The sequence below is a fragment of the Fundulus heteroclitus genome, chromosome 6 (assembly GCF_011125445.2).
Source record: "Fundulus heteroclitus isolate FHET01 chromosome 6, MU-UCD_Fhet_4.1, whole genome shotgun sequence".
Classification (NCBI taxonomy): domain Eukaryota; kingdom Metazoa; phylum Chordata; class Actinopteri; order Cyprinodontiformes; family Fundulidae; genus Fundulus; species Fundulus heteroclitus.
Window position 1 is genome coordinate 29,592,235 of NC_046366.1, and position 27,378 is coordinate 29,619,612.

At 40.9% G+C, this 27,378-nt stretch overlaps 1 protein-coding gene across 1 annotated transcript in view; it reads right to left on the reverse strand.

Annotated features, from left to right (window-relative positions):
- Positions 1 to 27,378, reverse strand: part of st6galnac3 (ST6 (alpha-N-acetyl-neuraminyl-2,3-beta-galactosyl-1,3)-N-acetylgalactosaminide alpha-2,6-sialyltransferase 3) — a 135,950-nt gene that overhangs the window by 85,947 nt on the left and 22,625 nt on the right. Inside the window, exon 2 of the mRNA XM_012851866.3 lies at positions 6,998 to 7,192. Coding sequence (XP_012707320.1) covers positions 6,998 to 7,192 — 195 coding nt within the window. The remainder of the gene's footprint in view (positions 1 to 6,997; positions 7,193 to 27,378) is intronic.

Genomic DNA, 27,378 nt, shown 5'->3' on the forward strand with positions numbered 1-27,378 from the left:
AAGCGGGCTCGTCTGAAGGCTGGAGGAGGCGCAGACGTAGAGATTGGTGTAATGCATGATTGCCTCTGGGCCCGTGTTTTGTAGATGAAAGTCTCCAGAGGCAGAGGAAGACGCTGCGCATTAATCTGCCAATATCAACTTTTTTTTTTTTTTTTTTTTTCCCCCAAGCGCGAGTCATCCACTTCTCATGAAGGACGACGCATCTTCTGCAACACTAAAACTAGCCTCCAAACTAAGGGCTTCATCGTTTTTATCCTCGTTCTCCTTCACCTTCGGCTGCGCGCACCTTTTATCCAGCTGCATGGCTATTTAAACGCCCTACACACTGAAAAGGCTTTGATATTCCAATTTCCATAAATCGTGCCAGAAAGATAATTTTGTTTGAAGGCAGAAGAACAGCGTCGCTGTCAAGGCTGTTTGGGTTTACAAAGACATACAGCGCACAAAAGACATCAAACGAGACATTTTGGGATCCGTCGCGGAGATACGGATACAATGAATTAAGGAAACCCTTAAGGAGCTGCTGTGTTTGCATTTCATTATCTCTTCCAGTGGAGCTCAGATGCAATGATAGCTTGCAAAATATGAAAGTAAAGGTTAAGCTGTTATGATGCACGTTGTGGCTCTCAAGAGTTTCGGGGGAAAAAAAAAGGCAACAAGGTTTCCCATAAAAATAAGACGTCGTTGCCTTATTGGAAGAAAAAAAAAACAGGAATAATAATTTCCAAAATAAAATCTGAGGGATAGAGGAGGGGGGGGGGGGGGGGGGGGGTCCTGTTAATATTTCAGACACAAAAAGCAAAGCTTGAGTAATCCTGCTCTGAAACATCACTCGGCCTCGATTCATGCCGAGCCTCCCAGCTTCCCTCGATCTGTGAAATGTGTGACGATGTCATCCTTTCAAGCTACGCTGCAACCTATTCATAACTTTAGCTGAAACTTTACACCGACACGCAACATTTGGAAGAACATTGTTAATGAATCTCCCTCTGTGTCTCTTGGCACCTCTCAGGTGCCTCTCAAATAAAATCCATCTTCATCGCTGCAGCATAATGCTGCACGGAAGACATTTGAAAGGATTGGGTGTTTTCCCAAATCACACATTTAGCATAAACTGCTAGTTGTTCTTTCCACCCTTCATAAGTAAAATAAGAAGCATGTACTTTACTTTCTTAGGCTGATCTGAACGTGTAGGAACTTTTAATCAGTAACCCGTAACTACCAGTTTTCCTGGGGTAAAAACATGACACGGCACTGAGCCAAGAATTAATGATGAAGACATCGCCTATTAAACCTGATGGATGATCTAAAATGCATTTTAAAAAGCAAATTCACTCAGCTACCACTGAAAGTGGGAAAGAGAATACAACATATAGTTCAAGCGAGGCAGATTGGTCAATTTCTAACTAAAAGATTTGTAAAAACGAGACAAGACGACGACCCAAGTTTATCTCACACCGTGGTGAGAAATGGTGGAACAAGGCTCAACAGCGAGGAGTGGCTTCTTGGATTCATAACAATTTATTGTTTCAATGTACAATGAACTCATCAGTATGTAGATGTATCACGTTGTTATCTATATATTGAAAGATTTAATTTCCCAAAAAGTTGCTTAATGACTGAGAACTGTTTCCATCTGGGACCGTGGGTTTAGTTCAAAATGTTAAGGTGATGAACTATAAACATGAATCTATTCAATTTTTAACCTGTGTGAACTGAACATTTTGTGTGAACTCATCCATACCAAGAACCGAGTTTTCATTAAGGATGAACTGCCACAACACGGACGGGGAGAATAACACTAAAAGTGAGAAATGGATGTAAGTAAGCACCCACGGGCTCTATGCATCCAGGCTGAGTAGCTACTTGTCATTCAGACGGTACGTAGCGCCAAAGTATAACCTGATTTAATGGCCATTTTCCTCAAAACGGGGACATCATTTACAAAATGTGCATCAAGTTAAATTGAATATTGAAAACAAGACTGCCACCTAGACCAAACTTAAGCCAAAAGTTTCAAATTCTCTCACTGGCAAATGTCACGTCGAGATTAATGTGTTTCAACTGATGCGATGCAGGAGAATTCAAGGTAATAGGATGGACCAGCTGTGTGGCCTTGGCTACACCTCCTAATAGTGAGGTTAATTTACATAAAAGGCTTCTGATGGGAACACATTAACCTTTTCTAAGATTGATGGACGCATCAAGGTAAAATGACTGACACGTCATGTGTAGGATCTGAGAAATGCTATAGTCAAAAAATGGCAATTAACCGTTCTAAAAGGGTGAAACTGTCAGTGTGGTTTTTGGAGTTGGACCCAAGTGCAGACAGGAATGTGGGATGAGTAAAGTGATGATTTATTAGAAAATAAAAAAGCAAACTTGCAGAGCTAGGAGAACATGGAGGACAGGAAAAGAAAACAGCAGGACATGGGAGTATGAAGGAGCCAGTCAGGCTGATGGAAGTCAAAGGGAAACAGAAGAATCCAGCGAGGAGCAATGACAACCAGCAAGCATTAACTACAGGGGCAAAGCTGAAGAAATTACAAACTAGCTGAGCAATTAAAGTATATTTGGAGCAGCTCCAGGAGAAGGAAAGTGAGGGAGCTGAGGAAGAGAGACTATTTAAACGTGTATAGCCACGTTATATGCTTTTAAAAAAAGACCAAAAACCATTTTGTCTTGATAAAATAAGGTTACAGACACCAAGCCTCCATCCTGATAATGTTTTGATGGTCCATTTTGTGGATAAAAATAGCCCCAGCACTGGGCGTGATTAGCAGATATAAACAGATGTAGCGCCATCTAGCGACAGTATCGCAGAACTATCATAATGCCGGTTTGCTTAATTAATAAATCAAAAATTAAATAATGTACATCGTACGCCCTGTACTAAAAATATTAAGGGAGTGTACGCCCTGTTTTTGGATGTACGCCCTCTGTACGCCATCATTTTTCCCTGAAAACTTCGCTCAAAGTTCAAAATTCGCCAATTCGGCCTTCACTGAGCCGCCATCTTGCATCTTCCCTTCAAGTCTTGTGCAATCTCGCGCTAAGCTCACAACTCACAAATCACTAGAGTCGCATTTCACTGCCTATTTTTCGCGTGACGCATCGCGGGTGGGCGTTGTTAATGGTGGAATAATATCTAATGTCCCTACGGACCACCTTATTTGCGGGAAGAAGCACCTGGCTCGCAGGTAAGCTTGAAACTTTGATAATGTTTACGAAAACTCATCGAATGCCTGATAACTATAAGATTATTTTGGAGCTAACGTCAATGACTATACTGGGGAGGGGGGCTGAATCGGCACTGAATCCGTAGCAAATGTCAAATGGAGGTGAACATTTTTTCACAGTTCTTTGAGATACTAGTCTTTTTTTTTTTTTTTAAAGATCAATGGAGGTGTACAGGCTGATGACGTGCCGTCTGATTGTGCTCATGAGCTTCCAGAATAGAATAAAAACAAAGTCCCGCACCCTCCTCTCCAATGATCAGCTTGACAGGTCGAATACGCTGAGCTATGCCAAAATCCCTATTGCCGACTTTGACTTCGCAGCTGCCAGAGTCCTGTACCTCCAGGCCTCCAGGCGCTTGTAGTTTGTGTTGAAGTCATGACCTCCACTTGCTTTTACTTTACATCCCAGCCCCCAGGCACTCCTAGGTTTGTTGTTTTAGTGTCTCACGTGAGCTGTAGTGCCAGCAGAGTCTCTGGCAACTGAAAGTCAGCAAAGGACATCTGCCTTCAGACCCCAAGGCGCTTCTAATCTTGTTTTAGGCACTACCTCACATGAACTTGAACAAGAACGTTGCATTACCTCAGTTAATCTTATTGGTGCTTTTTTTTTGAGAGAGATAAAAGTCTTCTTTAGTTTATTGTCAATTGGTAGCTGACATTGATGTTTGTATGCGACAATAAAGTTTAAAGTTTCGCCTTTTAGTATAAGAAATAGTTTCAGTGCACTCAGGGTCAGCTGTGTTTTTAACGTTTTATGTTATGAAACATTTTATTGTTGTTAGACTAAGACAAAAAAAGTTGTAAAACTTCATTTGAAGTTGTTGGAAAAGAAAGTGTCAATACTTAAGATGACCTTGTTGAACAAGAAAGTTGCAATACTTAAGAGGATCTTGTTGGACAAGAGACATACACAACCTCAGTTAACTTGTTGTCTAATTTCTACTTTATTTTGAAGTTTTTTGCAAGTTCATGCCAGAAGACTAATTGCAAGTATTTATCCAACTGTCTGTACCTGTAGTTATATAGCCGGTAAAACCGCCCTTCAGCGCAACACACCAGCTTACATGTACTAAGATACATGAAAACGTGATAATCAAGTTTCAGAAATAGACTCAGTGCACCCGGTGTCAGCTGCGTTCTTAACAGAGTAGATACACAGAAATGCAAGATGTACCTGACAGTCCTGGCTACACTTACTCATCTGTTGGTGTGCAGATTGTGTTGTAGACTGCTTCAGTTTGTTGTTGTTGTTGTTGTTCAACTTGTATATGTAACAATCAAGTTTCGCCTTTATCAGTAAGTTTAAGTTACAGTTCCTGATTGTATGTATTAATCTATGAAACATTATATTGGACTTAAAAATTATCTCATTTATCTCAATTATCTCTCTTCATTAAGCCATCCCAACCTGTAGTCAAGCACACATATCTCCCATCCTCAGGACGAAAGCAGTGTTGTAGAAAAGACAAAAGGTTGGCTGCATTCCACCTCATAATGCTTGAAATAGCATTTCAGAGAGTTTAAATTTCTAAATTTTCCAGGGATAGGGATGCCCCCGGAACACCTACAATACTCAATACTAGCCACATGGCAAAGCTGCGCTCTCTGGAATACAATAGTTAGTGTTAGTGTACTGCCTCTCAGAAGCTCCTAGCTAAAAGCCAGACTGAAATGCCTCGCAGTGAAGTGGCAGCTCAGCGCGATCGGAGACCAACCGTTATTAATGACATAAAACGATCTAACAGCAACTTTAAGAGCCTCATATCAGAACATTTACTCACGTCAGTCAGCTCTGCAGTCACATCTGAGCCTCGGCAGGTTTAGCGTCCGCTTCAGTGAGCACCAACGTTCATATTGTATTCCCAGACACATTCTAGTCTTTTCCCTTTAGGAACCATATATTGTTTTGCTTTTGCTTTTTTTTTCATTAGATTTTGGAACGTTCTTCATTGATTTGCCTGGAGATGCTAATAGCCGTTAGCTACTTCCTTGTTTTATCCCCTGCTGCGCAGGCGTAGCGTTATACTTCCTCTGTTCTTAAAAATAAACACGAAAGGCTTTATTTACAAACAAATTGAGCAAAAAGCATAGAAAAATCATAAACATAAAAGCATAAAAAACCTAAACAACAACTAACGCACCAGCAGGACGTGATAATTTTTCATATAACCTTTGTATGCAACCCGAGTGAGCTAGTGAGTTATACATTTAAAAACAAGTCAAATAACGTGGCTATGCACCTTTAACATAAAATAAGCTGACACAAAGAAACTCTTAAACCAAAGTGGAAAATCTAATGGAGATCTAACAGACATAACTCCAAATGTACATAAAACAGAACACAACAATCAACTAAGAAACTAAACATGGAGAAAAGAAGAAATATGGAAACATCTTACAAACAATGATGAACACAGAGAAAAAGACTACGTAAGGCAACGCTTAAGGAACATAACAAGGAAATAATCCAAACGATAGGCACAAAAGAAAACACAGACCCAGACAGTAGAGGACTGTGACAGAAACAACAGTTTAGAAAAGATGATCAAGAAGACTGTAAGGTTACGAGACTCTTCGATGGCCAGTAAATGTTGGAAGTTGAAATAACATTGAGATGGCAGATTGACAGCCGAGAGAGGCAATGTGATCACAACTAAAGGCTCTGGGCCTTTAGTTATTTCAATCCACAGGCAAACTGCAACCAAAGAGGCAACAAGGAAGTCAACACCAGGGCAGAGATGCAGGAGACTCAACTGTCATCAGACACCCTGCTGGTGTGATAGTCTTACCAAAAGAGATAAAGGTCAATGGGATCAAGGCAAAGGAGCTTCTAAGAATGCTTGGAGGGTTTCCCCCTCGTTTCAGCACAATGTACCAAGTGAAAGCAGGGCAGCAGACACTGTAATAGGCAGGCGGAGGGCCAAGAGGAACCAACATGGAAAGATAAGACCCTGAATTGCTGTACCACTCACGGATTAAGCAAAGGTCCGCTACCAGGCACCAAACATGGCCGAACAGGAACAGGCATTGACACAGGAGCTATAGAGGCCAAGCCACACCATATCAGACAGAAGAGACAGACTGTTGCATGCATCAGGGTGGTGGACAAAGCAGAACACAGAGCGGTAGTGGTAGGAATTATATCTTCTCAGTTTCCCAAGACTGCGTGTAACATTTAAACACAGAATATGACCCATAGAGATCCCTAGTGACAAAAAACAGATAGAGGAATGAACATGAGCGGAACCGGGGCTGCCCGAAGTGTGAAATAAAGGGGAAGGCGTGGTCTGCAGCAATATTCAGCTGGCTGTAGTGTTCAAACAACGCTCACTCTGTATTTAAGGGCCCAGTCTGTGCTATGAAGTAAAATACAACCATAAAATGGATCCATGCTCCCAGTTTCATCCCCATTCTGATGCTTGCCTCAGCAGATCATCTCCACCAAGTCTGGATGACCTGAGTTGTTGCCATATAATCGACTCAGTTGCTGTTTTTGCTAAACAGTGGAATGGGTGTACCTAATAAAGTAGCTGGTAAGTGTTAAACTTCTTAAAGGAAACAATAAATCTTGACAGTCGTCATCCAACAGGATCAGGATATAAGGTATCACATGGTATCACATGGGGGCTCGACGTCGGTTTAACACTAGGGTGGGGGTTAGTGTTAAACACACCTATTAATAAATATTGAAAAAATAGATTTAACCTGTTGTTTGTCATTACAACATGTCATTGCTGCAAAGTAATAGTGTTTCTCACCTCCTGCTTTGGGATGCTGACATAGCCGAGGTGAGGCTTGAACGCCTTGTATGACTGCTTGGAGAAGATCCAGTGGCTGCTGAACGTCTGGCCAAAGACAGGCTGCAGGAGGAAGTAGGGCTTCTCCGAGAAGTTCACCACCACCACAAAGAGGGACACGGCCACGATCAGACTGGTGGCGATGATGGACTTCTTCTGCGAAGAGAAACAAGGCATTAAGCAAACCAGACTCGTCTCCTGTTAGAACCAGGGAAACACACGAGACCAGGGCACATTTTCCATGTGATTTACAGATTGTTAATCCCAAACAAACAAACACATAGAAAGGACAAGCAAAGTCCAGACTGTACAGTTGTAAAGCTTTTAATATGTGAAAAGAAAACCAAGGATTTAGCATAATACAAAGCCATGCACAGTGGTAGTTTTTGGTTTATGGGCAGCTGCTCAGGGTGGCATTAGAAATGGGGGCGCATGAGCACCAGGTAAAAAGAAGTAGCCATAAACCAGAGTTTCATTGCTTTATGAATGTGACGTGCTTTGTAAGGACCTACACTGCATTTTCTATTGCCCACAAATCTCATTTAATCCTCTTAATTGGTTGGAGGCCCCCAGGAGGACGGTCTTTCATTCATGCCAGAACCAGCACTGGACAAACACAACTGATGCCAGACTTTTTTTTACGCATCAATGCCCATCAATCCTTCTTTCTGACTCATTTTACAGCCGCTTTTAATTTTTAATTAACAGCCATTAGACGGCAAGAAAAAAAAAAAATCTTTGTAGAATAACACGGCCTGTTCGAAGTCTACAGAGTAAAGGCTTTTAATTTCACCATATAAAGATGCAACGTCTTAATTACCTTTTAAGTCAAAACTCATTTGGGGCAAATTATGAGTCAAGGAAGTGGATCTGAGGAGAGCCACATCAAAAACGTCTGGCTGAGATGAAGCGAGCTCTGCTCCCACGAGAAGATGTTTTCAAAGCAGCGGCGGGACTTGGAAGAAAGCGTCGAATCTCATCTTTGCCCATTTGATTCAAGGCTAATGACTCAGAGTAACATCTTCTGTTAGAATCCAAGCACACAAAGGTCTCTCCTCCTCCTTCTACAGTCAATTTGCAGAGATTACCTTCTAATCTGCGCTCACTGAAGCACACCGTTTCACCCCTGGATCTGGGTGAGAAGATATACTTTCAAAAAGCTAGCTCAGCTTTTTGGCTTTTTCAAAGTTATCATCAATTGTCGGTGTGTGCGTGTGTGTGTGTGTGTGTGTGTGTGTGTGTGTGTGTGTGTGTGTGTGTGTGTGTGTGTGTGTGTGTGTGTGTGTGTGTGTGTGTGTGTGTGTGTGTGTGTGTGTGTGTTTTGGCAAAGTAAGAGCTGATGTTGGTCAGCCAGCTGAAGTACACTGCAAATTCACATCATCTATTAAGTTAATTCCCCGGAGGCATACCAACAATACAGTCCCTTCAAGAAGATCAATTGGACTTTAATAATAAAGTGAAAGGGTGCACTTGTATACAGTCATGATAAAATAAAAAAGAAGAAAAGAAAAATAGGGTTATATCAGGAACTAGTACAATCTTCTGGTCTCTATTTAACGGGTTCTAAAAACATTTGAATTAACCCCAACAACGTACAGCAGACTCCGCACAGAAGGTCTTTTATTAAATATAACAGAAGCTGAAATGAAAAGGTTGTGTCTAAAAAAAAAAAAAAAAGAACACTCCATGATTTAGTGCTTTGTAGAGTGACCTTTAGCAGCAATACCTTGAAGTAGTCATTTTCTCTGACTTTTTGTCGATTGTGTAGGGTAACCGGTCAAGTCTTCTTTGGTTTCTTTTAATGATGTTGGCAGGCATCTGAATCCGCCCGACTCTCCTAAGGTTCCTCCAAAGCATTTCAGTCAGGTTAGGGTCCGGACTTTGACTAGGCCTTTACAACATCATGATTGCTTTTTCTATTTCAGTCATTCTGTTGCAGGTTGCAGATTTACTGCTGTAAGCGAGATCGTTGTCTTGTTGCACGACCGAGTTTGGGCCGAACTTCAGCTGTCTCACTAATGACCGCACATTTATGCTGGTGAAGATTCTCAGTCATCCAGGTCATGGTCATTCCAAAAAAGTTAAAAAAAAAAAAAACAACAACTGGACTTTTTATTTTTTTTTTCGAAGTTTGAAGACGTTTCGCTTCCCATCCAGAAAGCTTTCTCAAATCAAAATGTCTGGAGTAGTGTGGAGTTGCAAGCTTCAATAGTACTGCCCAACAACAGGGGAGGATTTACCATTAGGCGAAACTAGGCAGTTGCCTACGGCCCCCAAGTTCCTGGGGCCCCCGATTATCCAGCCAGGCTTTGATAATGATGTTGTTCCACCAGACTGAGAGAGTCCAGCATCATCCACTCTGCTGGTAAGCAGTCAGCACAGTGTACTTCCTGAAGATGACCCAGCTCTGGCCAATCAGTTGTCTGATTGTGCACGCTGCTCAATAGTACTGAGAGGATCGCTTCAGGTGAAGAACAGGATCTTGTCAAAAAATGGAGACGGGCGCAGATTTACTTCAGCTATTATATCATTCAAATAAAAAATGGAGAACAGGAAAGCAGATCATGGCTTGTCTACTAGAAAAACGGACAAAAGAAAACATAGAGGAAAACAACAAGAAAAGGGATAAGAGAGGGACGAAAGGTAGAAAAAAAAAATGTATATCTATTCTACTAAAATGTTTGTATCTGTATAATGGGTCTGTTTTATGTGTAGTCTTCACAATTCAGAGGGCCCCATCCCTTTCTTTGCCTAGGGCCCCAAATTTCCTAAATCCGCCCCTGCCCAACAAAGGCCTTGTAATGGCTTTAGATAGCATGCAAATTGAACCAAATTGTTTCAATTGCAAAAACCAAATAAAGCTCAACTCATCACCCCCTCCACAATCACGCTTGCCAGCTGGGACCAGCCTTTACCGCCATCATGCAAACGGAGGCCTGTAAAGTCAGAGATTGAGCTCCTGGCCTAGGCTGCAGCTTTTTAACCCCACTGTCAGACGTGGCATGACGGTAGGGAGTGGAATGATGAACTTAGAGAAGTCCATAAAGTGACTGACAGCAACGATTGCTTCTCTACGGTCATTGCTGATGTCCTTCCAACTTGGCGTTGTGTTAACACACAGCTGTATGTTTCCGGCTTACGTAGACTCTCTGAACGTGGACCGATTTTAAAATAATTGATATAAAGAAGAAGGCAGAGAGTTTTGCTGTTTAAACAGACCAACTAGATTAGGAGGGAGTGTTTAATGGGTTACATGAAACTCACCTCTAAAGCAGGAAGGCAGCTTGGAGTTGACCGAACAAGCTCAGCGTGGCTTAATTTATGTTGCAATAAATATGTAGTTACATCTGCCTTACGGCGCAAAATATTTCAGTTATCCTCGATGCATTGTACCTTTTTTACAACTTATTTTTTTAAAGCAGTTATAATTAATAGCGGTCCAGGCTTTCTGAAGTTATAAAGCAGTAAAAGTCCTAAGAAAAGAAAAAAAAAACTTGAAAGACCTGCAGAAAGCCTGAAGAACTACTGATCAGAGTTAATTTAAAAGTTTACAAGAATGTCTGGCTGCTTGAAAGCAAATTACAGTTCAGTGCTCAAAGCAGTGCCATAATAAAGAAAAGAAAATAATAATGCAACTCAAATATATGTTTCTCCCATATGAATAAAAACGTCTGCAGCTGTTAAATAAGCCAAGAAGGTTCCTTAATTTTCCGTATTCTTTTCCATGTTTCTTCAGCTGACTCACCCGCAGGCTTTACATTGCAGCGCCACAGAGGAAAATGAAACTCACCACCAGATTCAAGGTCTTGAGATTCATAATATGAACCTGAACTGACTTGTTGTTGCAACACGGGGATTGACCACAGGGACAAACCGGCAGGAACGACATATAAATGTACCTGCATAGATTCCTGTTGTTTTGCTGCAGGATTATAGTCCATGTTCACTTTACATAAGCTGCGTTGCCTCTCAGTATTCCTCCAAATAAAGCAACAGCTGGGGCTGCGTGGTTTTATAGATGGCGAGCTCAGAAGTTAATGAGTATTATGGTCCAGCAGTAAGAGCTCGGAGCGATGAATAATGGATAAGCGACAAAGGAGGGAAGGTTTCACAGGAGAGAAGCTATTGGCAGAGCAGAACTGGAGATCAATGCACAGAACACACGAGGAATCGGGATATGGTTAAAAAAAAAAAAGAACCCTGATTGCTACAACATCTCAGAGCCTGAGGCTGAAATTGGCAAAGCCAAAGACGTTTAATTTTATCTCAGGAAACTACTAATCCAACAGACAACACCAGAGCAAAACCTGCAGCTTTTGGAAAGTTGGTGTTTTTCTTTGAAGTTATCTGATGGTGAAAGGATCGGATGCAGTGGAACAGTGAAACCCCAGCTGAAAAAAAAAAAAAAAAAAAAAAAGTGGCTGCAAGCTCTGAACTCCAATATCAAACATCCTAAAGGAGGGGGCGGAGGAGGCTTTGCTTCGTGCGGGGCGAGATCAAACAGTTGTGGTGCAGCAGGGGTGAAGCTGGAAAAGATGGTGACTGTTATGCTGGGCTGAAAATATCCAACCTGTTTAGCAGCAGATGCTTATGCAGTGCCATGCAGAAGCATTCAGTCTTGTTGAGCACTTCCACTTTGTTACCTCACAACCAAAAAAACGCCTTCAGTGCTAAAGCAACAGAAGAACGCATTTGTTGAAACTTAGTAATATGAATGATTTAAATTAACCAACATGTTTCTTCTCATTTGGAAGTAGCAATAATATTTTAGAGCGCCTCAGCCTGGTTTCCTGACTGGAATCTGACAAAGAATCGGAGGATGGAGCCAAAGATTAGGGAGATGGCAAGGAGGCATTCCCACCTCAACGATTTGTAGCTGGTCAAACTGAAATGGTCAAAATACCAGTGAAACATGTAAAAAGCTGCTCATCGATAATAAGGGTGTTTTGGTTGCTACTAGTAAAGAATTTTCAACGGATTTGTAAGAAATGTCATTTTTTTAATAAAATGAAAAAAAAAATTACTGAAACTGATACTCCTTTAATAGAATTTACTTATATTTTTGGCTGAGAGAGATGCCGGTCACATTTTCTACCAGAAACAAATTTTTTGGCTGAATGGAAACAAATTCAATTCTAAATCTGCCGGGTCTATGAATAACTTGGGAAACACGCGGAAGCACACGCTGTGGTCAGATAAAACCCCGTGTTAGACTGAACGTTACCTGTGCCAAACAAACAGTGCACATCACCTTGAAACCTGGTGGTGGCAGCATGATCCTGCGGGGATCCTTTCCTTCAACGGGGAAAGCTAAAATCCTCAGGGTTGACGAGAAAATAGATAAATCAAGAGAAATAGAGAAAATCTGTTGGAGAAAATGCTTTGGTGGTTCAGTTTTTTTCAGCTGGACAATGAAGCTAAACCCACCTACAGCCAGGGCCGACTATGTGGGGCTGGTTAAAAAAAGCATGCCACACTTTTCAGATTTGTTTGTAAAGGATTTTAAAAAAACAAAGCAATTTTTTTCTCTAATTCTACAGTCTGCTGGTCCATTAAACTAAAATACATCATGGGCTTGCAAGGTGACAAAATATAAAAAAGGTATGGATACATCTGTAAAGGACTGTATCATAGCATACTAGGGTGATTTGATCCAAACAGATTTCCTACGAGGAGTAATTGTCTCTTTTTTTCCCAGTTTCTCCTTCCCATTTCATATAAAAGCACCACATCCTGGAAGAGCGCAGCCAGTCAGTCCAATTTTATTAACAAAATGCAGGTCATTTTCTGAAAATGTACCGTAATAGCCCATCATCAAGCCTGCATTACGGGGCTTGAAACCAATTCCTTGTGATGCAGGAGTGTTCTCCAAGGGGCGGTGGGGGTGGTGGGGGTGGCGGCGAATGGAAACAACCCTCGGCTCAGCCTGCAGAGCTGAAAACCTCGGTTTGCACTCAGGAGGACAGAAAATCTCCACCGTCTCCTTCAACCTCGACCCCCTTGTCACAAATCACGGGGGAAATGATGTGTCAGAGTCCGGAGGCGATCGGAGGCCTCGGCGGGGGCGTCACGGGGCGCTGAACCTCAGCTGGCAGGGAGAGACTCCAACCTCCTCGGTGCGTCTGTTCATCCGTCAGGGTGGTGTTAAGTCAGAAATATTGAGCCACGAGACGCCGCAGTGAGGAGAGGCTCAGGCGAAGTACAGTGAGAGAGAGGACCCATTAACGCCATCGCAGAGGCAGCAGACGGCTATAAAAGTCCGAACATTAAAGCTTCCGGTCAATGTTAAAACATTTCGCTTGAAGACGATGGCCTCCATACGCGACTGCATTGACCTTGTTTGGCACCATCAGATCAGGCACTAACTGCGGCGCTATTTACAGCTGTAGCTTGGGGACGTTTTATTTAATCTACCCTGGCTGAAAGCTTTGAAGGTGGGCTATTTGTGAAGGTGCTAAAGCTTGTACACTGATGGACTATTGATCTCGCTTCTCTGACTGCGCGGGATCACGGGGGACCTGGGACACAAGGGGGCCATAATTTTCCTTCCTGCAGCGAGTCAGTGCGACCGTATAACATCCAGGAGAAGCGAACACATGGTCCAACTGCACCACGCTGGAACGGACGACGTTGTGCATCAGCATGGAGAGCATCTACCAAAGAACAGGGACATTATAGGAGAACTAAGTTCATTACTTTCATGCTACGTTACATTTCAGAAAATCAGAACTTTACAGCCGTGGTCAAAAACCTACATAAATATCATTAGTTGGTAGAGTTGCCATTTAAACTTTACAACTTTTATCCTTCCACAAGTTTCACAAGGCCCTTTCCTGCTGACAGAACTGCTGCAGCTGCGTCGGGTTTGAAGGCCGCTTTGTTCAAACACACCTCCTTCCTGTCTGTCCTTTAGCCTCAGATTAAGGCTTTGTGATGGCTGCTCTAAAACATTGGCTTTGTTGTCCTAAAAGTACACGAGGTACTTAATAAAATGACCAGGGGCGGTTCTAGACAGGGGCCAACAGGGGCCTGTGCCCCTGTAGAACTGTTCCTGGCCCCTGTACTAAAGACATGATATTAAATTTCTTAGGATGATAAATGCTGACAAAGATACCGTGACTGGTCATTTGGATCAGTTGTATTTTTTTCGTTCATGTTTTTACCCAATAATAAAATAACAAAACAATAAAAAAATAAATATAAGAAAAACAACAATAATTTTAAATTAAGCTGTTTCATGTTAAGCTCCCGCTGTATTGAGAAGAGATTAGGGGTCTGCAACCTGCAGTTCCAGAGCAACAATTGGCTCTTTGGCTTACTTAATATATTAAACAATGAAATGTTGACCTGTTAAGTCCCCCCCAATCTTTTGTTCTGTGCCCCTGTGAAAAAACACTGGCCCCACCCTAGCCCCCCTGCTAAATTTGGTCTAGAACCACCACTGAAGATGACATGTTTAGGGTCACACAACAGGATCATTATCCATTAACCGTCCATTATGGAGGGTGTGATGAACCGTTTTGGCTTTAATTTCCTGGTTAATTCTTTAAAATGTTGCTTCAAAATTTCCACATAATGTTGCCAGTCCATCAAAGGACAACACAGAGACACACAGGACAAACAAGCATGCACACAAACACACACTTATTTCTCAGTGCAGCTTGGAGATCTCACTGAACCTAGCAGTCACGTTTTAAGACTGTGGGAGGAAGGCAGAGAACCTGGAGAGAACCCCCGCAAGTACAGGGAGAACATGCAAACACCATGCAGAAAGACCCTAGGCCAGGATTAGGGCTCCAATGATTAGTCAACGTAATTGACAACGTCAATTATACAAGAAACATTGATGCAAAATTTTAATGCACGGTGGTGCGTTTAGGTACCAGAACATGGTACTGTTTGATTTTACGTTAATAGATACCTGGTAGTACCAGCAGGATTCAGTCAGTACCTATAAAAGTACCAAATTCAGTACCCATCCCTATCCAGGAGTGTTTGTATAATGATGCATATTGCAGTTTTCTTACATCTTTCCGTAATTCGGCTGCTATCTTTCTTCTATTCAAAGTTGAAAATTTCATTTTTACCTGAATATGCCGTATTATCTGAAGTACTTTTCCTGGTCTGATAAGTTCTTTCTCTTCTACTTTACAACTTAACTTTGAATAAGCTTTTTATTTATATTATTCAGTAACTCTGGTGTATCCTATCTACATGTTTTTGCCACTGTCATGCCCAAATTTCCCAATTGTGGAACAACAAATGTACTTCTATTCGATTCTAACTAAACAAAACCTGCCCCCTAAAACCTGTATTTGCGCGTATTTTTTCCTAACTATGCTTGCACTCAAAAGAACACAATTACATTCAAATCGGTGAGTCCTGCTCATATTCACATGGTGTTTACGTCAGAAAAACTGTCCCCGTCCTCTAAACACAATGTGCATCTTTGTCTCTTGCTGTTTTCCTATAATGTGCACCGAGTGGGTATTAAATCCCCAAATTGAAGACTTGTCCACAAGGAGTGCTCAGTTCACTAGTGTGATGAATGGAAATTCAAGGCAAATTAGCTGTTTAATTCCTCATACATATTGTGCAATCAAAATTTCACCCCCACCAGGCTCTATCTGGGCAAGAAGAGAATACAATTTCCCACCATGAATAATCCTCCTGCTCAGTAAACAACAGGACCACGCCGTAGTTCAATCTAAAAAGTTAATAGCAATGGGTATTGGAATAATGAGAGGTTCAACCTGAAGAAAACGGCTCGTGGAAGGAAAAAAAAAAACATATCTGCCAGCTATTTTCGAGTGTCTCCTGGGCGGCAGGCACAAAGAAAAGGCGAGATTACATTTGCATTGCAAAAATGCTGCTTCCCCGGCACCTAATTTCTGCCATCACGCTTCAGCGGGCAGTTAAAACCCAATTTCAATTAAGGTGTTTAAGAAAATATATTTAGTCTTTCTCTCACTCTCACTCTCTCTAATGTTTCTCTCCAAGGTAATAGAACTGAGATAAACAAAAATCTGCTCCAGAGATGGAAAGCATAGCGCTGTGGATGTGTGGACTTCATTCGTGCCATGTTTTCTGAAAAATGTCTCACTTCAAGAGTCATCCAAGTACAAGATAATAAAATATTGTTTTCCCAGCGGAGGAAGAGTCTGAGTGTTTGCTGCCAGTAACACGATCACGTACGAGCTTCTCTCCAAGTTTCACCCACTGGAAACAAAAAAAGAACACAACTGTAAATCAGGTTCGGGTCTTTGCAACAGGATGGATTCCTTTTACGAGTTAGTGGTACAGGTCTTTTGGGTTTTCACTCATTAAAATTCATGTTTCCTTTAATTTATACACAACCTTCTTTTAGTTTTAAAACGTTTTTGTTTTTTTTTTTCTTTTAAAACACTCAATATTTTCTGTGGTGAATATCCAAAGTTCTCTTTTTGGCCCTTTTTCTAAAATAAAAAAATATAAAAAATTATGATTGCAAATATTTCTACACGGGTTGACCTTTAAATCTTTGGTGAAAACACATGCATAGCTTTCACTGACATCTAATCTCACAAATATAATAAAAAAGGGTTTTGAGGAGTTGCATTTCAGTATGTGAGCGAAGTGATAGACCAGGGGTGTCAAACTCATTTTGGTTTAGGGGCCGCATTCAGCTTAATCTGATCTCAAGAGGGCCACACGAGTAAACTCATTGCAAGATTAAATAGAACTAATAAAAGTGGACTTGTTGATGATTTTTATATTAAATGAATTTCACTTTTACACAATATATTATGAATAATCTCAGCGTTTTTAAGAAAAGTATGTGCAATTTCAACAATACTTTTTCTCAGTTAAACATTTACTTGTGCATTATGCATAAGAACTGATCACAGTGATTGTACAATGTTGAAAAACATTTATTCACATTTTTTGGAACTTAGAAACACTGTCCTGCATGACAAAATACATCAAACAGATAAAAGTTAAGAAATGATTTAAATTTTTCCACACTTGAAGCTTAATCTGCTGATTAAAACACAGCGCCCCTCGTGGACAATATAGGAACTGCAGATTTTCAATTAAACGAAGTACATGTTTTTTCAATAATTGTTTTGTCATTCTCTTCCTTTTATCTCTTCTTTCTTTCACCTTTTCTTTTGTTCTTCTTGTTCTTCCTTTCCTCTCCTACTTTCCCATTGTAGTGTCCATATCATTTGAGATATTCCCCACATGAATCATAATAAAACTTTTCACATTCATAAATCAAGCGGAGCACTATGGCAAAAGCTGTACTGCTCCACTTGTGAAAGTCAAATCTGATGAGCTCTTTTTGGCATTAAGACAACAATTTTATTTATTTTTTTTATGCTAAATGCATTATAATGATAATGCATTTAGCCAGCAGGGCCGGACTGAATTGTTCGGCGGGTCGGATCCGGCCCGCGGGCCATATGTTTGACACCCCTGTGATAGAGCAGCAGCAAATTAAACCCCCAAAACATCCTGAAACATACCGACACTTCTTAATATACACTGTGTTGCCTAAAAAAGCATCCAGTCACCAGTTTAAATAATTGATTTCAGGTGTTGCAATCATATAAAATCAAGCATCCAGGCCTGCAGACTGCTTCTACATTTGTGAGAGAATGGGTCGCCATCAGAAGCTCAGGGAATCGCAGCGTGGCACCGTAATGGGATGCAACCTCAGCAACAGCTCTGGTCATAAAATTTCCCAGCTATGAAGTACTCCACAGCCAACCGTTAGCAGTGTTATAAAAAAAAAAGTGGGAAAGAGAGCAACTCGGCCACAAACGGGGCCCGTGTGTAATCACAGAGTGGGTCCTGAATCATATAACGAGCAGAGGTCACTAACTTTCAGCCGAGTCAATAGCTGCAGACGTCCAAACTTCATGTGGTCTTCAGATTAACTAGAACTGCCTGGAGAGCTACAGGAAATGGGTTTCTACGGCTGAGCGGCTGCATTAAGCCAAGTGCAATGTAACTTGTCCTACGCAGTGGATTAAAAGACGGCACCACTGGACTCTAGAGCAGCGGGGACATGCTGTGTGGAGCGATGAATCATGTCGCTCTGTCCGATAACCCAATGGACGAACCTGGGCTTTGGCCATTAAATTTCAATTCAATTCAATTCAATTTTATTTATATAGCGCCAATTCATGAAACATGTCATCTCAAGGCACTTTACAAAGTCAAATTCAATCATACCAAACCAAACTCATTTTAGGAGTTTGGATCACTAGATCCAGGTACAGAAACACTTTACGTATCGGTACACCACGACATCTTGTACAGTTTCCTTCTACCAGCTTTGTGGGAGGAGTTTTAGGACAGACCCATCGTCTTCCAACATGTCTGTGCACAAAGCGAGGTCCATAAAGACACTGATAGCCGAGTTTGATGTGGAAAACCCTGGCTATAGCCTTAAGAGCCACAAATAAAGTAATTCAGTTCAATTAAAGACTTCTGACTTCAACCCGACAGACCATCTTTGGGACGAATTGGAGCAAAGATTGAAAGCCAGGCCGTAATGTCCATCATCAGTGTCTGACCTCAGAAATGCATCTCTGGAAGAATGGTAATTTTTACCATGAGCACACTCCAAAACACTGAGAAACAAAGAGCTGCAGCCGTGGCAGTGGCAATGGTTGGACACACATCATACTTAACCCATATGCATGTCACTCAAATTCAGATTTGTGTAAAGCCAGGCAAGCAAATAACTTTGGCAACATACTGTATGAAACCAAACCACACAAGTACAGCTGACATTCCAGCCAATTAAATATACCAAAGGCCTTGTGCCACATGTAGACGTTACATCCCCCCGTGTTTTCAACTAACAACCATATTAATTAAAGATTTAGGATGACAGCACTGCATATCAAACAGGTTATTTTTGATGAATTATTTCTGATGAACTGGATTTCAGGGGGGGAAAAAAGCACCCACAGGTATTCATTTCACGAGTCTTCCTTTTGATATGTTTTCCTGGGAGGTTTGTGTAATTTTCCACCACAAAAGACACATAAAATGGAAACATGTGACGTTGATAACGACCTTGTACTGTTGAATCTGTACAAAACAAGTCTAAATAATAAAAAAAAAGACTCAAATTAAACCCTTGAAACACTTCATGGAGTTGTATCCTGAATGCCACAATCCACCGCTCCATTTTATTGCTTTCTTTTTTGTTGGTTATTCGTGAACCTGGGTTGAAATAAACTAAATAAAAGAACAGACTCAAATTGGAAAACAGTAATTGTGTGCACATGCAAACATTTGAAGACGCAGCAGATAAACTGAATGCAACAGCCAAACTTAAGAGTTCATCTAATGAAGCCTGTTGATAGCGATCACATCCAGCAGAGGGAGCAGTCCGCTCACAGAGAACCTTAGTTATACCACACTAATGTTCAGATTCATTACTATGAAATGCTAAATTCAAACAAACCATCCCGTCTCCTTTTAAACTTGCTGAATCATTCTTCGTCTTTCAGTTTTTGCCTTTCTGGGGTCGCCACAGTGAGTCCTCTGTCTCCATCTTAACTCCATCTTCTGCACCTTCTGTCACGCCAACTACCTTCCTGTCTAATAAAAGCCACCTTTTGTCCTGTTACATTTGCATGTAAAAATTTAATTTAAAAACATTAATATCTTTAACCTTTATACAAGCAAAAAAAACGTTTGATTCATTTTGGTGATGAACAAAAGATGAGGTTTGAAGCTGAACAAACAACACTGCACAGACACTTCAAAGGAAGGGATATAGAAAGAAAGAATATATAAATGCAACAATCACGGATTGATAGCCTGAGGAGTGGAATCACATTTCTTTCACTATAAATACAAGAAAACAAATCTAAGTTTATTTAAAGAAAAATACAGCCCTGGTACCCCTTTATGAATAACTTGTACAAACTATTTTCCAAACAGGGTGGCGCTTAAGCTTAAACATAAGGTTGGAGATTACAGAAAACAGAAGTTCCCTTTGTTCCATTTGTCTTTGCACAATCTCAATAGGGTGACCAGGGTCCTTTGTAATGTTCTCTTTCCTTCAGTTTTCCCCACTGGTTTTCAAAAAAAAAAAAAAAAATTAAGATCTTAGAAGAGATTGCCAAGGACATAGTCTTATTTTTTTCTGGTGAACCATTTCTGGCTTTGCCCAACTATTTTAAACCATTATCATGCTGAACGACACGATAACTATCTTTGGTTTACTGGTAGAAGCTGCCAGATTTTTATTTACGACGTCCTGGTATTGCAAAGAGGTTATAATGCTATGTAGTCTAACCAATATGGTATATATCTATATCATAATGACTTTTGAGAGAGAAATAAGCCAACAGAATCAGACCACGGTACATAAAGCTGCTGCCATACTTTTTATTATTTTTGTCATGGATGTTGGCGAATTGGAAAACGGGCTCCTTGGATCTCTACGTGAGAAAACCAGGTTGATTTTCAGGAACATCAAGTCGTACCTTTGATGAGTATCACTTTTAATGTATGTATACCCATTACTGGGATCAATGGTGTGGAATTGGAAGAGTCCTCTGCTTCTATATGACGAGTTATGTCAACCTCCTTTCGCCATTATCCTATAAATTAACATCCTTTGCTCCTGTATGTGTCCGTTCCATTCCTGCCCGTCTTTGTGAGTCTGTGAAAAGCAAAGCCTACTCCATCCGCCATTACTCCGTCTACCTCCGCTCCGAAGTCTCTGATAGCACGTGCGATCATCGTCATTACAAGCACAACGTACACTGCAAAAAGGGAACTAAAAGTAAGTGAAATTTTCTTGAAAATGGTAATGTCTGTTAAACATGTGGAGAACAGCCAGAAGAGAACATCTGGCCCTCTTTGTAGACAAGAACAAACCGCCATTGTTTGGAGACATTTTCACAAGGAGACAGACAAGAAAAAGGAAATGCTGAACGGTGCTATGTGCTTAGCTAGCAGTAGGACGCTGATGTTTGAGAGCAACATAAACAGGTCAGTAAAGCTCCTGTATCTACAACAGTGAAGTAGAAAACCTCCTGGACAACATAAGCTAACGCTAGCTATTAATAGCTTTACGAATACAGACAGTCCGATGACGCGGTACTGTCGGTCTAAGCTCCCCGTCCGAGCTACACTGTGGAATAAATAAACACTGAAGCAATGAAATAACAAACCAGTGTAGATGACCGATATTTACCATTACGCTGACAAAACATCCTGGAGAGAACCCAGAATGGGACTGAAAGCTTAATGCTCTATGGAAGCCCTTAAAAAATAAATAAATCAGACAAATAAATCAAACACTGCGTCTTGCAAACAGTTTCAGTTCAAGGTGGTCTGCATCTGGACGTGAGTGGCAACTTTATAGCGTGTCGTGAGATTATGGAATGTTATTATTGTCATATTGAAGCAAGATATAAGATATATTGTAATTTTATCTTGTGATTTTATACTTGTGATTATTTTTAAGGTTGCCTTTTTTACACCTGGCTGGGGGACTACCGATGAAAATGAGCACTCTTTAGCTAACTGGGGTACATTTACATTGTTTTAATGTTGATTAATGTACACTGTCCTCTTTTAAATAAAAAAAATAAAGTAAAGTAAAAAGATTCTTAAGCAGCGGTGCACATGGATTATAAATGGCGTGTGGTGGGAGTTTTTCTGCAACTCTAAAGAATATGTGGTAGCCAGCAACCTTTTCAATTCAACCAGACACTTTTGGCAACATGTCTGGAGAAAATAATAAAAATATTATATAATATTTTTTAAATATGGGATTTAATGAAATGTACTGTTTTAAAAGCCAAGGAAATTAAAATAACATTATATATTTTGAGATTTTAGAAAGAAAATTCAGTTTAACTTTTACAAAGGCAAAAGTAGCCTTTTTTTGTAGAATGAGGAAAGATAGGGAAACTGAACAAAGATAGGTAGCCCACCTTAAAAACATGAATCACAGAGTTTAAAGCTAACTAACATTGATTACTTTTACAAAAAAAAACTTGTATCATTGGTGCCCCTTCTGTTGCAGATATTCAGTACAGATATTGCATAAAAGTTGCAGAACTACTGAAACCACCCTTTCTTATTGTCTTTATAATTAAAACCATTTAATATTTGGTTTTGTTAGCTCCTTGGTGGAGGGGCCAAAGAGCCACATGTGGCTCTGGAGCCGCAGGTTGCTGACTCCTGGTCTAGACTCCTATGTTATCGTTAGCCTTTGTCCCATTCAGTTCAGCTCTTTCTGTATTCTCTGTGAGTCTCAGTGAGTCTCAGCTCCCCGGACCCCCCAGCTCTCTCTCGTCTGCTCATCAACTCACCAGTCTAGCACTCCAGTAATCAAGCTCCCCAGTAGAAGTACTCCTTGGTCAGAGTCAGCTCCTCCTGCTGTTGCTACCAGCATGGCTTGGTCCTCATTATCCATTTATTGTATTATTAGTTTTCTGTTTTTGGATTTTCCCCTTCACTCTGTATTTTTTTTTTAATCTTTCAGTTTCCTGATTTTTAGCAATACCTATTTATTTTTCACCTGCCTCCTCTCTGCATTGAAGTTCTCCCTTTACAACATAACTTGTGTGCCTACGTTTGTAATTGATAAGTCATATTTAAAACAATAATTCATACAAAATCTCAAACTTGTTGTGAATTTACAGGAAAAGAAAAGACATTTACAAAGACTTCTTGTGAGAACATGATTAGGATTTGTCTCATGGAGTGTAATTTTAAATTTAAAAAACACATTTATCTCCACATAAACATAGCAGGCCATTTCCTGAATACAGCCCAGCTTTCTTTATGAAAGATGCTCTTCCTGTTCGGTCACCATTTGGAGTCATTAAAGCGGTAGCGGGGGGGGATAAATGTAAGTTTAAAGCCACTATGGCAGCTTTTTCATGTGTGTTTTATAACTGCGGTTCACATGTCCTGGTTGGACATAAAGCTGTAACATCACTTCCTCCACATCTGTGCGGAGCAAAATGTCCCGATGCTGTTGCCTCGGTGCACACCGGCTTCAGTCATATCACACTTATCAGTTGTGACATATGAAAAGCAAATCCTTCAATCCAGGTCAAATGAACACTAATCTGTTCTGCTGGCGTCGAACTGGATCATTAGAGCCCGCAGCATAACGCGGCATCTCAAGCGAGGCCCAAAGAGGAAGATGTTTGATTTTTATGTAGACGGCGCTCCTCGCTGATCCTCGGTTAATAACGAGGGAAAACGGACATAAAACACACTTTAAACGCAGAAATACTGCCGTGTGTGAATGTGTTTCAATTTGTGACGGGACGCAGTGAAACCAATTGGACTAATGCATATCTGGTTTCAAATGGAAATAAATCCCTGCAAGCACAGAGGATTAAATTCTCTACAATATTCACCTCTCCATCTGGAGACCGGGAAGGAAAACTTTTTGGATCTAGGTGGGGAAGAAAAAAAGAAAAAATAACACCAAGTACCATATGGTTCCCAGAGACAGCTCGGTTGATGCTCTATGCTCCGCTGCGTAGGCTGATGCTCGAGAAAGTGAAGAATTTGTCAAAGTGAAAGGAGGAAGAAGCTGTACTTCACGGCTGATTAAAATAAAGTTAACTGGGATTTTATATTCCGATTTTCAGTACCTCTGCATGTCTTTCCTGGAGCAGGTAAGTCAGCTGTTTCTAGCTGAATATAAGGTCTGTTTGAGCAGTAAAGAACGGTCAAACTTTACTTTCAGAACATGTCTTTGTAACATCAGACAGGTATTTGGTTGAGGGGACGATTTTAGTACATTTTCATATCTTACCAGGTTGGGTTGGATAGCTTCTTTTCTCTTAAAGGCAGAGTCAGAGATTTTTCTGGAAGTTTCCCAAATCCCTTGTTGAATAGCTGCGTCAGACCGTCTCACCTGCTTTTCTGCTCTTCAGGGGGGGTAACATCAGGGGTGCCACCAGGGGGTGGCCAAGGGTGGCCATGCCCCCCCCATGCCATGTCCTGGCCACCCCACTGGCCAGTGTAAATTGTAGGCAGCCACTCTTCTATTGCGCTTTTATTTCTATCTGCCAGTATCTACTTTTCCCTAGTAACTGTTTTGTTCTCCAATAAATTAATAAATGTGCACCTTATTCTAAATATAATTACACAATAAAAAGGAATTGTTGTTCAACCCAAAATGTTAACTGTACTGTTAGTGGTCTATGCACATTAGATTATTAGGAACATTAAAAATCCCCCCCAAAAAATATATATAATTTAAACAAAAAGACGTTTACTTAAGTTTTTCTGATAGTTATCTACAGGCAGCTTTACTACAACAGTAGAATATAAAATCCTGAAATTATGGCTTTAGTTTCAGTGCCACCCCAAGAGTTTGAGGGGCCCCATCTGGCCCCCCCTAGGAAACATTTCTGGAGGCACCACTGGGTAACATGAAAAAAAATCTCCCCAAATCCACTCTGGTCTTATTTCCTTCTACTGAGGCCTTCCTCTTCTTCTCATAAATATGAACATAGTTCACTTCTTGTGACTCTCAGCCATGTTTAAAGTCTACTTTGAGAGCAGCAGAGCAACAATGAACGGCTAACACTGAAGCTAACCAAGGAAGTTTAACCTTTATGGATATCGCTCTTGGATTTCATAAATACAGTCAATTTGAAACCCGGCCAGGTGCACATTTGTTTTCAGGATAAGATTTTTCCTGTGAACAGGTTTACGGTTTTTCTGACTTCTTTTGTGACCTAAAAAAAAAAAATAATAATAATAATAATTCAAAAAATAAGTTTTAGTTGTAATGCACTTCACATTTAAAAAAACCTCAAAGTGCTACAAGTGTGATTATCAGGCAGATAAAAACATCAATGTAAAATATAAGTGCATAAATACAGCAACATTATTATGTAAGGTTAAGTTCTGCCAAAAAGAAATATTTTTAGTTTTATCATATGCCAAGGACTATTTGTACGCTCTTTAGCTTCTCAGGTGTTTTTGATGCTTTCAACTTGAATATTTTGTCTTGATTTGTGTCTCTGTGTTTAATGTGTGAATTCTGAGCTGGTTTTGTCATTATGGTTACATAAAGACAATAAAGACCCCTGATTCTTCTTGATGCTTGTGTTGTATTTGACTAATATTAATTTTTTTTAATTCTCTGAAACCTCTAAGTGTGATAAACATGCAGAAAAAAAAAGAAATCAGGAAGTGGACACATACTTTTTCACATCACGCTGTATGTGGACATATTTTGTTTTGTTTCAGTTTTGTTGATATCAAAGTGCCTAAAGATTCAATCTTAAATGGATTCCTTACCAAGTTGTCTGTATTGTGTCGATAATTGTTCTTCCTTTGGAGCCTTTCCTCTGAAAATAGTCGGGCACTAGGATGACAATGAGCTGAAAGAACAACTTTTAACTCAAAACCTTGAGAAAAGTCTCAAACAAATGCAGCTCACTTTGTATAAAGAAGAAAGCCGAGATCCTTGGAAGCAGAATATAAAGAAATGAGTAATTCCCCATATTTACAGTTTCTGTTTTATAACCTGTTTACTTTAAACTTTTTGCTTTTTCTTGAAAGCACTTTGAGCTACACTTCTTAAAAGCCGCATAAATCTAAAAAAAAAAAAAAATGCAGCTAAAAGAGAAAAATAGCTAACCTGGCCGGTAGAAAGAGGCTGCTGCAAAGATTAAACGGCCCTTTGAGTTGCATGTCGAGGCAGAAGGTCTCAGGGCATTCAGCCAATAACAGAAAACAGCCTCAGCTGCTCACTTATAACAAGAGCCCTTTTATCTTTATTCTTCTGTAATATCTTCGGGTCGGAGGCTCGGTGCTCGTGGCTGCAGATGGCCGGCGGGCAGGAAGGACCTCGCTGCCGGCCAAGGACAAAGCTACCGTCCTGTAAACCATCAGCTGCTCTCTATCCGCCGCAGATGTCCTGACTTTGGGCCAGATGTCAGGACTGCATCCAGTTTGCATGAAAACCTGAACGTCTGAACATGCAGCCTTGAGTTTCTGTGCAGCAGAACCATAAATGCTCAGCGGGGAAGAAGAAGAAAGGGGGGTGGAAATCTGCCTGTTGTAAAAAAACATCGACCGGGGAAAATCTATTTCAATTTGCCAAATGCCAGAGCAGGATTACTGACATTTAGCGACTGATATTTTCCACGAAACTCAATAAAATCCCTCCGTAACTCCACAACAGAGGCTCATCTCACCGACGGTGATTACACACAGCAGGACTCCAGCTCGGAGAAACCTGAGCAGATATATATATCAAAAGCACAAAAGCACACAGACGTCTGAGGGGCTGGGAGGCTTGGACGGGCAGACGGGGCGAGTTAGAGAGCATAATTCAAGGCGGGGAAGCAAACACTCCTTCACTTCAGAGATTTTCCTAAAGGTGTTATTTGTTAGAGAAATCTTTCTGACACGAGAAGCTTTCCTGAAGGCTGCCGGGGAATGAAGACAGGAGGAATTTTTAAAGCAATAGATGGGATTTGTTCTGTTTGGAGCTCAGCCTTCGGAAGGATGACGGCTGACATACAAAAAGCAAAAAGTTATTTGTTTCGTCGTCTTTCTTCCTTTTCAAAGATACTTTCTCCGTAGAAAAAATAAACTGCTCTGACAAGAACTCTTCTTTCTTAAGAACCTAAAACATTAGGAGATAAACCATTTAGCTGGCTGCTGGATACCTGGATACACAAACTAGCTCTGCCGTGCACTCCACAAATCTGGTCTTTGCGCAAATGTGGCAGGAGGAAAGCTACTGCTGAAAGAAAAGCCACAACCGAAGCTTTACCCCAGGCTATGTCAGGGATACGGCAAACATGAACGAAACAGAGCAAAAGAAAAACAAAATGTGGTCTACGTGCAAAAAGCTGGGGCAGAAAACTGACACTGCACCTGTAAACATCACTCCCAGGGTGAAACATATTGTTGACTGAATCGTCATGTGGGATGTTTTTCCTCAGCAGGGAAAGGGAGGTTGGTCAGTGTGTCTAAGTATAGGGCAACCCTGGAAGAAAACATGCCAGAGGCTGCAAAACCGTTGGAGCAGTCAACCTTAAAACAGATCAGATGGCGCGCTGGTGGCGCAGCGGCTAGCGCGACCCACAGAGGTACGGAGGCCTTTAGTCCTCGACGCGGTCGACCCGCGATCGACTCCAACCCGCGGTCCTTTGCTGCATGTCTCACCCCCTCTTCCTGTCAGCCTACTATGAATAAAAGCGAGCCACTAGAGCTGAGAAAATCCCTAAGATACCCTAAATATTCAGCCAGAGCTACAATGGACCACTTTGGATCCAGGGTTTGGATCCTCAACCTGCCAGTCAAAATAAGCTAACGCTAGCTGT